This window comes from Lepisosteus platostomus, chromosome 4 (genome assembly GCF_059453375.1).
Source record: "Lepisosteus platostomus isolate fLepPlt1 chromosome 4, fLepPlt1.hap1, whole genome shotgun sequence".
Classification (NCBI taxonomy): Eukaryota; Metazoa; Chordata; class Actinopteri; order Semionotiformes; family Lepisosteidae; genus Lepisosteus; species Lepisosteus platostomus.
The window spans coordinates 76305030-76318474 of record NC_142614.1 but is presented as its reverse complement, the minus strand read 5'-3'; the positions used below and the strand labels follow the sequence as shown (position 1 = coordinate 76318474).

The window sequence follows — 13445 nt, the reverse complement described above, 5'->3', positions numbered from 1 at the left end:
TGGCCTCTGTGTGTCTCCCAGGTGGGGCTGCTGGTGCAGAATGATCCCTGTGTGTCTCCCAGGTGGGGCTGCTGGTGCAGAATGATCCCTGTGTGTCTCCCAGGTGGGGCTGCTGGTGCAGAATGATCCCTGTGTGTCTCCCAGGTGGGGCTGCTGGTGCAGAATGGCCTCTGTGTGTCTCCCAGGAGGGGCTGCTGGTGCAGAATGATCCCTGTGTGTCTCCCAGGTGGGGCTGCTGGTGCAGAATGGCCTCTGTGTGTCTCCCAGGAGGGGCTGCTGGTGCAGAATGATCCCTGTGTGTCTCCCAGAAGGGGCTGCTGGTGCAGAATGATCCCTGTGTGTCTCCCAGGTGGGGTCACTGGTGCAGAATGATCACTGTGTGTCTCCCAGGTGGGGCTGCTGGTACAGAATGATCCCTGTGTGTCTCCCAGGTGGGGCTGCTGGTGCAGAATGATCCCTGTGTGTCTCCCAGAAGGGGCTGCTGGTGCAGAATGATCCCTGTGTGTCTCCCAGGTGGGGCTGCTGGTGCAGAATGATCCATGTGTGTCTCCCAGGTGGGGCTGCTGGTGCAGAATGATCCCTGTGTGTCTCCCAGGTGGAGCTACAGGTCAATGAGGGATGAAGTGGGTTCCCTCCTGTATGTGAAGCACTTTTAATTCCTTAGTTAGATCTATTTAGATCTTTACATACTATGTAAATGCAAGGAAAAATAAATATTAGTAGTAGCATTGTGTCCATTTAGGCTCCACGGTCGGAACATTGCGTTTTCTTTCTTCTCTTTTCAGCATGGAATAAATCTATTACTTGTTCCTTTGCAGCCTGCGCATGCAGATGCAGCTACCACCTGAACTACTTGTGTTCATTTAGATCACACCAGTGAAAATCATTTCCAGACCAACTATTTGATTGTGAAAATTGAGAAAGACAGGCTGTCCACTCTAAATAACAAGAACAGGAAAGTAAATCACCTGCTGTGTTAGGATCTGAGCAAGTTCTGTCTCATTAACAGTGTATCCCTGCCTCAGTAATGACTGAACACCTGTGGGTGCAGTCTGCGTCAAGACTCAGGGGCTGGCTGGCAGATAACCATATGGGTTTATTTACTGAGACCAGAAACAGGACTGCAGGACTGACCATGGAAAAAAATGTTCCCAGTACAGACAGCAGGTTTAGAGCAACACTCCAGGCCAAAACAAGATCACAGTTCCTAATAAAGAGGCCAGTGCTGGATTCATGCAGTGGAGTCTTCAAAAATGATTGCAGTATAGTTTTACTAAAGCTCACTCTTGGTCACAGGACCCTGCAGCTGTGGAATTCCTTCCAAAAATAACGATGTTGGACCAGCCAGTTCTATTTATCGCTTCGTTTGCCACTTTATTCACACGCAGTCCCAGAGAGCAGAGCCCCAGCGTGAGTAACTGAGGGTCGACAGGGCCTGTGAAAGGCCTTGTTAACAGCACCCTCTCCTCAATGGGTGTTTAATCCCTCTCCCTGTCATTATCGTGCTGTGCGGCTGTTCCGGGAAACACACTAATTGCGAAACCTGTCAGAGAACAAGCTGTGACGCTTATTTCAGCTCCTTTACAAACACTACAAAAAAAGCCATGATGACCTCCTGTTCTCCACAGCACTGCTGAGCTCTGGGGGTTTGGGGGTGGAGAGGGGAAAGGAGATCCTTTGCTTTTATCCAAAACAACTACTGTTTGCCGCTGTGTGTGCAGCAGGGTATTATATTAGAACAACCTGGGTAAGATGCCTGACTCAAGGGAGCACAGCAGTCTAGAACCCAAAAACTGCTCCTAAACACATCCGCAGTCGCTCAGTTCAAAATTAAATTACCATTTTTACATTTCCTAGAAGAAAAAGAAAGTAATTCAGTCTCAAGTAAGGTAATCATCTGTCACTTCCACTATTGTACCACTTGCTACTAATGCAGAAAACAGAACTCTGTCCTGAGTGACTGGGCTGTTCTGGGCAGTATATTTTATGGATAACAGGGACTAGAAGCCCAGATGTCAAACAGATGTTTCTGTCCAGCCCACTCTGGACAGAGACACGTTCTGTACATGAGAAGGAGAGCTCAATCCCACCTCTGAGTGAAACTGCAGAACAGCACTGATCACAGTCTCTCAAGAATTCAGACAGCAGAATATGGAAATTTTAGATAGGGCTGGGAACTACTGAATGGCCAGGGATTATAGATGGTCACAGAAATGATAACTAAAACTTCAGGAACAGCCCTGGAGGGTCTTGCAGTGCTCCCTGTCAGCTGGAACACATCCTGCAAGCTGCAGAGCTCTGACGGAAAGTCACAGGCATGATCAGGGGTCTCATCCAGGGCTGCTGGGACGTCCGGGGAGGAAATGTCCTCCCCAGGTGCAGCAGAGAGCCCTGGCTGGACAGTGGAGAGAGAATCTGGGGGAAGACCAGAAAACCTACCCCCAGCATCCGTCTCCCGAAACAGAAGCAGAGGGATAGTGGGCAAGGTTTGCAGTCGTGCTGCTCACCTGAGAAGTGAGACGTCCAGGATTGTAGAGAGGTCCTTCAGGATGGTGGGGACGTACCGCAGCGCGTAGCCCTGTCAGCAACACAGAGAGAGTCAGGAGCTGGCAACCTGCAGGGCTCCGAGTGCATCACAGCACGTCACAGCGCTGCAGCATCAGCATCAGCCTTTATTACCACGAGGTTCCACACGTATTCTGAATTTGAGCTCTTGGACCCAGTCTCTGCTCTTCAGGTGCAGCTGTTCTTTATCAGAGCAGCAAGGATAAAGATTTACCAAGAGATTCTTATGAGGATTTAACAAAAGTATCTAAGGGGATTAACTCTGAAGCTGGGGTTCAGTAAATTAAGGGGGTTACTGAGGGTTGCTAAACCTGCATGTTTCACATTCACAGCTGCACCAGGAACGCTTAGTTCAGTCTTGGTCATTGAGCCAAAGGAGAGGCATTGTTGCACTGGCCTGATACTGTACGTGTGACAGTCACTGACACAGAGAACAAACAACACCAACTGCAGGATACAGACATGAACTGACAAGCTTTATTCAGAAAAGAAGCTACATCAAACACTCTTAGAAGATAACGACTGAAAAATAAAATGATCTTTATGAGTATCTGGGAATGAAACCAGGAGGCACTTTGTTGCATCTAGAGCAAAGGCTGTCAGAGGGAAGCAATCGAACCACAATGCTGAGGATCCTTCACGATGGAGGTGATGAGGTCATGTGGCAACAGAGAAGCAGAAACGAGCAAGAGGAGCCAAGCAGACTCCTATCATCCATGGCCTTCTTATCTTCTTATACTGAATAAGACAACTCAGAGGTATGAGTCTCCCCTGTGTCCCAGCAAGCCATGGGCTCACTGCAGTCTGGGTCTCTCCTGTCCCAGCAGGCCAGTGGCTCTGGGGATGGGCTCACTGCAGTCTGGGTCTCTCCTGTCCCAGCAGGCCAGTGGCTCTGGGGATGGGCTCACTGCAGTCTGGGTCTCTCCTGTCCCAGCAGGCCAGTGGCTCTGGGGATGGGCTCACTGCAGTCTGGGTCTCTCCTGTCCCAGCAGGCCAGTGGCTCTGGGGATGGGCTCACTGCAGTCTGGGTCTCTCCTGTCCCAGCAGGCCAGTGGCTCTGGGGATGGGCTCACTGCAGTCTGGGTCTCTCCTGTCCCAGCAGGCCAGTGGCTCTGGGGATGGGCTCACTGCAGTCTGGGTCTCTCCTGTCCCAGCAGGCCAGTGGCTCTGGGGATGGGCTCACTGCAGTCTGGGTCTCTCCTGTCCCAGCAGGCCAGTGGCTCTGGGGATGGGCTCACTGCAGTCTGGGTCTCTCCTGTCCCAGCAGGCCAGTGGCTCTGGGAATGGGCTCACTGCAGTCTGGGTCTCTCCTGTCCCAGCAGGCCAGTGGCTCTGGGGATGGGCTCACTGCAGTCTGGGTCTCTCCTGTCCCAGCAGGCCAGTGGCTCTGGGGATGGGCTCACTGCAGTCTGGGTCTCTCCTGTCCCAGCAGGCCAGTGGCTCTGGGGATGGGCTCACTGCAGTCTGGGTCTCTCCTGTCCCAGCAGGCCAGTGGCTCTGGGGATGGGCTCACTGCAGTTTTTACATCATTTTGACATTTTCTATCTCGTTTATGATTTCTTTTCCCTTTCAGTTGTTAGACTGCTTTGTCCATTTTCAATTTATTTTGTTCCTTGTGCATATAGACATTGTTTGAGCAGACAGCGCCTAGTTTTGCATCTGTCCCTTCCTGTGAGCTGTGTCACATTCTGATTAGAGGATTTAAGCTACATTACTCCTGTTTTAGGTCCTCCTGTGTCTCTGGCACAGGATGAAGACAACAGGGCCAACAAGATCCTGCCAGACTGAGGGGTATTGACCACTTTTCCTGGACCACTGTATGATAATTAGCAGTAATAAAGAGTCTGTCTGGGACCGGTCCTCCCTTGTGCGCTGACAGTAGAAGTTGGTGCGAGGATACCCCCCAGAGTCCTGCTGGCGCTGTGGCGGGGCAGCTGCTGCCCCTCAGAGCGAGCCCGCTGGTGACTTCCCTGGCCGTGCAGCCACCGGAGCAGACACGCTCCCCTTTTCGGCAGAGCTGTGCCCTGCTCCACCCAGCCACACTGCCGCTCCTTGTTCGGGCTCAATAATGAACTTTTTCTGCTCTTCTGCGGGTGACAGAGCTGTCTCCACAGAGACTGTCTGCAAGAATGTGCTGTTCCAGGCACTGACACTCCACAGACTGTGGAATTCAGCTCTGGAACCTGGGAGCAGCAGAGATGTCAGATTAAGGTGCCTACATGAAAGCACTGTGGATGCATTAACACTTGGCTCTTTCACAGTGCTGTCCTGATGCTGTGATGATGTTTTATTAAACTGCAGTACAGTGGGTGCAGAAACTAAACCCAATGTAATTGCAAGATAACTCATAACTTCGATAGAGTATCGGGTTGGAAATGAAAAGTCAGTTGCCTCTCGGAAGAGTACAACCTCCTCCTCTGGGGCAAGTCCTCGTCTGGGATTTCACACAAACTGGGCTGATGAGGAACCCAACCTGCTTCAAGCTGAATTTCCTCCTGAGAGTCTGGAGATGACCGGGCCCCAGAGCTGTCATGGGCTTGGTGGCAGACAGGCAGCACTTCGAAATTGTCCCAGGATCATACTGTCCAAGCGTGACGCTGGTTACAAGACCGACCCCAGCAAGAGTGAGAAAAGCAAGTACTACTGTGCAAGACTCAGCTGAGACGTGTGAGCTGGTTAAAGACTCTCTATGCAGAGCCTTATCTCCCTTCGCTGCCGACCCCACCAAAGGCAACATTAATATTAATACTGACTTTATGAAACACGTCCAGACAGTCGTCCTCTGCAGGACAGGAGTGTGAGCAGCCCTGCCAGGGGCACCTGCACAGAACTGTGACTTTATGGATCACACACAGCAGACGAGGCAGGGAAAGTAATGGTCTGAGTGGAGAGACTGGGTACCTGCGCCAGAATGATGGAGTCCTCTCTTGGGGAGCTCATTAGGGTGCAGAGCGCCTGGAGGAATTGCTGGACCAGCTCTGAGAACTGCTGGGCGTCCTTTCCCTCGTAGAGCCTGACACACACAGACACATGGACAGTCAAGACAGCACTGGAGCGAGACACTCTGATCAGCAGATCACTGCGGGGAGCGTTAAGATATGTAAGACAGGTGCACAGAGAGGGAAAGCTAAATAATTTTTCATTTAAAGCCTCTGCATCTCTTATTGACAGGGATACTGTTTGAAAGGCTGATGAAGGACACAGCAGAGCAGCATCACTTGAGCACAACCTGAGAAAGAAGAAAGCTCTTTGCTGCCTGAAGCTGGATATTGACCAAACCGCACCCCAGCCAAGCCTCTCCACACACTCGGGGCTCAGGCAGACCCACTCAGGACTCAGGAGGAGAGCAAACAAGACCATCCCTGGCTACACTGACAGACTGAAGGAAATGAACCTCTTCCACATTGAAGAGAACTCTACGCCAAGTCTTCAAAATCCTCAAAGTCAACTCTGTGAAGGTCTTTAGAATGAAGACTGAAAAACACAGTGGAAGACACAAGTGGAAACTAAGGGGAACTGAACTTAAAAACTGAAAATAGGAAACGGAAACCCTTCTTTATGAAAAAGGGTTGTTGATCCTCAGATCAATCAGCTCCTCACTTCTGAACAGGCCAGCTGGCTCCTCTCTCCTGTTAGTGCTGTGGCAGAGCAACAGTGCAGACGCTGACCTGGTGCACTGAGCAATGTTGTGGGTTTCACCTGACAGTTCAGTAGTTTCTAATGATGTATGCAGATGTGTTTTGAAAGCCTGCTGACACATGTTGTGCAAGAGGAGAGACAGAGGAGACAGGGTGTCTGTCCTCATGGGCACAGTGCTGAGAGGAAGACACATGCACACCTGACTCTACTAGAGCTGCTGCAATGGTCCCAGTTAAACCAGGGATCTCAGGTCCAAGTCTGCCTGGGCTGATCCCCAATGACAGACAGAGCTACCAGGGTAGACACTCTGTCTCTCTCCTCTCCTGCTGTAGACACTCTGTGTCTCTCCTCTCCTGCTGTAGACGCTCTGTTGGTCTCCTCCTATCCTACCATAAATAGTCTCTCTCCTCCTCTCCTGCTGTAAATACTCTCACTCCTCCTGTCCCGCTGTAAATACTGTCTCCTCCTTTCCTGCTGTAAATACTGTCTCTCCACCTCTCCCGCTGTAAATACTGTCTTTCTCCTCCTGCCCCGCTGTAAATACTGTCTCTCTCCTCTTCTCCCGCTGTAAATACTCTCTCCTCTCCTGCTGTAAATACTGTCTCTCTCCTCCTGTCCCACTGTAAATAATGTCTCTCTCCTCCTGTCCTGCTGTACAGTAAATACCGTCTCTCTCTTCCTGTCCTGCTGTAAATACTGTCTCTCTCCTCCTGTCCCGCTGTAAATACTGTCTCTCTCCTCCTGTCCCGCTGTAAATACTGTCTCTCTCCTCCTGTCCTGCTGTAAATACTGTCTCTCTCCTCCTCTACTGCTGTAAATACTGTCTCTCTCCTCCTGTCCCGCTGTAAATACTGTCTCTCTCCTCCTGTCCTGCTGTAAATACTGTCTCTCTCCTCCTCTACTGCTGTAAATACTGTCTCTCTCCTCCTACCCCGCTGTAAATACTGTCTCTCTCCTCCTGTCCTGCCTTAACCCTCATTAGTGACCTGTGATCTCTGTCTAATGCTGCCAGGAGGCCAGCAGCTCCTCATTACCATCAGAATGCTAATCTGACTCTGGGGTGACATTACACTGTGCACTTCTGGGATTAGCAGCTGCTGAGACAGTGACCTCTGACTTAAATCTATTCCATGTTTTATTTCATTAGTTCCTCTAATTTGGGTTGGCTTCAGGGTGTAGCATTGCTTCATTGTGTCAGACTGGTTAAGTATTTACAGGACCCCACTTCTCTCTGGGGTTCCCCTCCACTCACTATAAAGGAAGGAGTACAACTGTAATACAAGCACAGCAGTATCTGGTATCTCAGCTTTAGAACTCATGCCTGGTTTCATGTACTGTAGAAGGGACACTATTAACTCAAAGATTTGGAAGGGGTTGATGGGAAAAGATCTGCTACTTTATTTTTCTTGAGGTGTGGTGTGCTCTCAGCCCTGTCTCATCTCATTTAAGATGTCCCAGGATTGGGACAGGCTGGCCACAGCCCTTAACAGAGAAAGCTGCTGTTTGATGGTGATGGATGTTCTATACTGTATATAGTGTAGAATTTACTCCTAATTCATTCACTAGCAGGGTGACTGGGTTACAGAACAGTGTTAATTAACAAGCAAATTTGAAGACAAGTCAGTCAGTTCACCTTGGCTGCCAATGGCTCTTGGACAGCAGAAGTCTCTGGTAGGTACCCAGCTCTCAGTCCAGAGGACCATAGGAAAAGATCACATCTCAGTGCCCTGTTCTGGGTTGGCCAACAAGACCAGTATGGACCACTTTAAACTAGCCAGGGATTCTACACTAAAATTATGTCAAGTGAGACAACTGCAAGTGAGTAAGACCGAGGCAAGTAAAGTGGACTTTTCAACCACAGGTGATGGGAAGATAGAGAGAGGGGAGGAGGGGGACTGTGGCTTGTCAGTAGGACTGGAAGGCCAAGTGCACCAAACACCAGAGAAACACCTTGCTTTCCTTAGAGAATCTCCATCAGAATCTCAGACAGGGGGAAAGATACGGGAACTGGCACTTCAGAGATACTGTAGTATTAGTAAATAAGGACCAGTTATTAATAGACAGGGAAATTTAGAAACATTTGCATTCAGATAATTTATGACAGTTGGGACGGTAATGTAGAAGTTCCACCACAGAGAGGCAGGGACTCTATCAGAGATACACTTACTGGTGGTAAAGGCAACGAGAGCGCACAATAAATTTGAAGATGTATTCCAGGCTCTTGAAGGTAACCATTAGTCTTTCGTTAAGTTCTTCTCCTTCCCGCAGCTCCAGGTACCCCGTCAGCACCGTCATCAGCTTTCTGTAATGCAAGAACATCAGCTTCTTCAATTTCTGTAACTCACTGACCAAAACCAACAGCTCCGTCACTCATTGACCAAAACCATCAGCCCTGTCACTCATTGTCCAAAACCATCAGCTCTGTCACTCATTGTCCAAAACCATCAGCTCTGTCACTCATTGTCCAAAACCATCAGCTCTGTCACTCATTGTCCAAAACCATCAGCTCCGTCACTCATTGAACAAAACCATCAGCTCTGTCACTAATTCACCAAAACCTTCAGCTCTGTCACTCATCATCCAAAACCATCAGCTCCATCAATTATTGTCCAAAACCATTGATTGTCACTCATTATTAAATATGTTCAAATAGATAGCTGTGTCAATACGCATAGGTTGCAAAGGAACAATTGACACCTGAAGAAGAGCCCAGTGTGTCTTTTCTTTTCATCATAGAATAAACCTTTACCTGTTCCATTATTAAATACTATCAGGTATGTCACTTATTATCAAAATCCATCAGCTCTGTCTTTGAGGTAAAAAAAATCACATATACCATTGTTAAAAACCATCAGCTTTGCCACCCACTGTCAAAAACCCTAATCTCTCTCCTACACCCTGTGCTCACCTGTAGGACAAAGTAGCACTGAAGTGCAAGCTAATGTAGGTCTCCAGGACAGTGTTGAAGTGCCGGAACTTCTGATCAGCTACAAGGTTAATGATGAAGACCTGCACAGAGAGAAAGATTGGGATTAATACTGTAGGTCCAGCACTCTCTCAGTTGAAGAATACGTGGAGGCGTTATGGATGCAGGAGAAATTCAAATGAAAGAAGGCGAGTTCGACCCATTTTGCTCCTGTGTCCACTAATATTTTACATCTTAATGGGCTTGAACAGCAGAAAACATGGCAAAGTATCTCACAAAGTACTTATTCTATATATCAAACACTGGATTTCATTTTCTTGTTCCTAAAGCTTTAGGCTTAGAAATAGTTTTTCTCCTCAGAGTTAGTATCTGAATGTTGTAATAGCTCCTCTAAAATTATAAAATTAAAACTTAGGAACCACTGATATAGAAGCTTAATACTTATAATCTTATTAGAGAATGTTGTATCACAGTTGCACTTTTCCAGCTGAGTGTGTAAATGCGTGTCTCAGTCTGCTTTCTGTTCAACACTATCAGTTAGTGCTACTGATACTGACAGGCTGCCTCTCCTTCATGTCATAAAGTCACATAGGAAGTGTGTTTAGCACAGAGGGGAGGTGCCTAGCGTTTCCCTAGCTTGGGTTTTTATGCCTACAAACAGAACAAAGTTGTGGAGTTCTGCTCTTTGTCATTAAAACCAGATGGCCAACTCACCATGCCCGTTGTTATTATTGTGTACTGCCCACCTAAATCTAGAAGTTGTTCTTATCAGACAGTGTAGAGGTTTTGCCCTGAAGATTTCAGCTGTCATGTTGATCATGACAAAGGCTACTCAACTCATTTGATTTTATTCAGTGTGTAACATAATGGAGGTAAAAGGTCAGATTTAGCCATCTCTCGAGGACTGGGAATTCTGATCTTCTTTATTTGGGGTCTTACTCTCCCAGATGATTTCTGCCTTTAATCGTACCTTCACTTTGAAAGGGTTTGATACTTACCTCTAAAAGATACTATTTAATCCCTCTTCTGCTTACAGGGTTTCTGATTCAGTCTTTGTGCGATTATCTATCACACTCTGTCAACCAAGGGATTAATAAGCAAACACCACTACTATTTAGAAACTACTCCTGATGTTGTGACTCCAGGAAAAACTCAAATGTGATCTTGAAAATGAACATCTTGGTTTAACAGCACCATCTGGCAAATGAGTAGGAATTGTCAGAAAGCTGAATATAAAATGGAGAGCTAAAAAAAATTGTAGATTCATGACATTCTGAAGCAAGTCTTTCTGGAGTACATTGAGGCTTTAATGTTAGCAAGACTTGATTATTTGTCTAATTGTACTGAAGAAAACAAGAACAAACTCAAGTCCCTTTCTCAGCAATTGACAGATCAATTAACCCCCCCAAGAACCTTGTAATTCAGACTAGTGCCCAATCTTTGAAGTGCCAGGGATCCTTCAATTATTTTCCAAACAAATAGCTCATATTAAGGTTTCAAATGGCATGAAGTGATTTGGATTTGATTGAGCCTTTAATTAGTCTGGTTGACTCAGAAACGAATCTAGAGAATGCCTTCTCTTTGATTAACATGCAAAAACTGAACACAACAGGGAGCTGAAATCTGAAATCAGCTGCTTGCCCTCTAGATTCAGTCCCAGCTGGAGTTTGGAAAGAAGTGCTGAGGAACCTGTGCAATTCTTTACTAGAATGTATTTTAGATGTAACCAATGCCGTGTGTTACCATGGACCATGAGATTTTAGTTCATCTTAATATTAGAGAAAGGGTTTTTCAATCAGTGACCTGGTTTGGATCACATTTAAACAACATCATGGACAAAAGCAGAGCAAAGACAAATGTGCTTAAAGTGTTACATTTTATTACATCTTTTCTTAGAAAAGAATGTGAAATAAGCAGGGGCCAGAAAGATTCTAATTTGACATTTGGCAAGTAAGCTGTTTCAAGAGCAACTGAAAAGACTAGATGGGCACACATATAGTAATCACTTACTGAATATAGATGACTGTAATCAATTAACATCAATCCCAGGTAACCCAAAAGGTTAAAAACATTAACATCAATCAATATCACCTATTTACAGAAGCAGAAACTGCCCCTCTGCATGATGCACGCTGCCCTGACTCTCTTTCAGTCCACCTGGGCTACTGGTTTCCGAGCAATAAATCCAGAGTCTGGCTTTTCACTAATAGAAGATCAATGTCATCCCTCTGCAGGGAGACATTATTTGTTCAATTACTGTTGACATGGACACAGAATGACTGCAGTGTGGAAATGTCTTGCCAGGGGCGAATCTGGCTCTTTTCTCTCTCCTCGGAGCTCCTCAGCTGTGTTTCTGCTGTACCACCACACACTCATGCTCATCCCTGCCATTGTAGTCTTGACTGGAAAGATCTCACCAGTTTGACAATGATATTTTTGGTATGTATTATAATGCTCACAATTAAAAATAACTTTAACATCTAAACTTTTTTCACTTACATTTACTTTTTTGAAGTTCTCTTTAATAAGCATGTGCCAAAAAATCTGTTTTGAGTTCCAGATTGGAGAGAAATATACACCAGTAACGTGTTTGCATTTCTACCATTTTGGAATAATAAACTATAAATTGGCATTCAACCTCATGTTTGTCCAGAATTTCTATTTACAGAAGACATACTGTACTGCTGATATGAGCAGATGGAGTCTGACTGAGAGGACAGCCTCATTCCTTGACCCTGGTCATCACTGAAAAACTGCCAGGCCCTTTTCAGGTGGTACAGGATAAAAACTGTAACCTCACAATAAGGTGCTCCTATCAATACATTGCTTGTTCAAAGGTATTGGAAGCAGTTAAAGTTTGTAAATTAATAAGTTGAGAATAAACATCTTTAACTTGATTCTGTATAAGAACTGCATGCTTTTTGTGTATTAAAGCTTCAGACAGACTAAGAGAACTCCCACTCCATATCATTTGACCCTATTTAATAAATAATAATAAAACAGTATGAGCAGTACGATAAAATGTAAATAATAATACTAAAGTAACATGTGAAGAGACACCGATGAGACTACAGGACCAGAGACAGAGACACTGCGCCCAGAGGTGAGACTACAGGACCAGAGATAGAGACACTGCGCACAGCCAGAGGTGAGACTACAGAACACAGTAACAGAGTCCTCTAGTGTTTCCAAATGGTCCAGCTGAGTCTCACAGAACAGAACCCCTCAGTGAAAGAGAAGAAATAAAATGGCCAGCATTCCTGTACAATGCTGACTATGTTGCTTATTTATTTTGTCTTCTGAGGATGAAAAATTTTGTCTATCTGTGTTTTAGCCATTCATTATTTTTGCTGTTGTTCGTGCAGCGTCCTGTGTATCTGACAGGCCAGTCCCAGCAGGACGCAGTAAATCTGCTCAGCCCCACGCGCTCCTGGAGACATTCAGCTGAGCCACTGGAAGAGACAGCCTCTCATGTGCCCAAGTCAGCGGGCCAGACAGCTGCTCCTGCACTCCGTCTCTCTGATTGTTAATGAGCATGTTTACTCACCGGCAGGTTTCTGCATTGACACTGCTGCGTGGCAGACCATCAATTACCAGGGCAGAAACACACCGCCGTCTGGCTGGGTCTGTGATGTATCTCTATTTATACACCTTCCTTATCCCATGAATCAGAAACGAGAGGGGGGTTCATCGTTCTTACTGCCGGAGGAGCATGTGGCTCACCAGTGCTGCCTCTCTAGCCCAGACACTGCTGTTGGCACAGCACAGCCGGCCAGGAGCAGTGATGGGCTCCCCCAAAGGGAGGGAGGTACCCAGCCCTCGACAGGCGCCAGTGGGCTCGTGGACAGCAGGGGCAGTCACATGTACCACCATGACAATGACGCACTCGCCCTGCTCGGTCCATCAGGCCCATACCTGTCGCCTTCTCTGCTCAGGACTGAAGAGGTTCAGCCCCTCCAGCCTGCCAGTGCAGGACTGTCCTGGGGCGAATCTGGTTCACTTCTCCGGATTGCTACCACAGCAGCAATATCTGTTCTGTATCATGAGAGCCATAATTGCCCACAATATTCTGCAAGAGGCCTTACTAGTGCATTGTGCAATTGTAAAATAAAGCATAAAATCCCGTTCCCTAGGAAGTTATTTCCATGGAGATGATCCTCTATAGTTTAGATATAACCAGACATCATGGTCGATAATTACTTGGTTCAGTTTTCTCACCCTTGTTATGGATGGGAACTACGTTAGCAATTTTCCAGTCTCTGGAGATTACCAGCACCATGTCAATGGCTACTGGGTAACATCTCTTGATTGAGAA

At 46.8% G+C, this 13445-nt stretch overlaps 1 protein-coding gene across 2 annotated transcripts in view; it reads right to left on the bottom strand.

Annotated features, from left to right (window-relative positions):
* LOC148673874 (dedicator of cytokinesis protein 2-like) overlaps positions 1-13445 on the bottom strand; it is a 260919-nt gene that overhangs the window by 200021 nt on the left and 47453 nt on the right. For both annotated transcript variants that reach the window (XM_088630800.1, XM_088630801.1), the window contains 4 exons: positions 9113-9213; positions 8372-8506; positions 5467-5578; positions 2508-2578 (listed from right to left, as the gene is read on the bottom strand). In XM_088630800.1, the coding sequence (XP_088486926.1) occupies positions 2508-2578; positions 5467-5578; positions 8372-8506; positions 9113-9213 (419 nt within the window). The remainder of the gene's footprint in view (positions 1-2507; positions 2579-5466; positions 5579-8371; positions 8507-9112; positions 9214-13445) is intronic.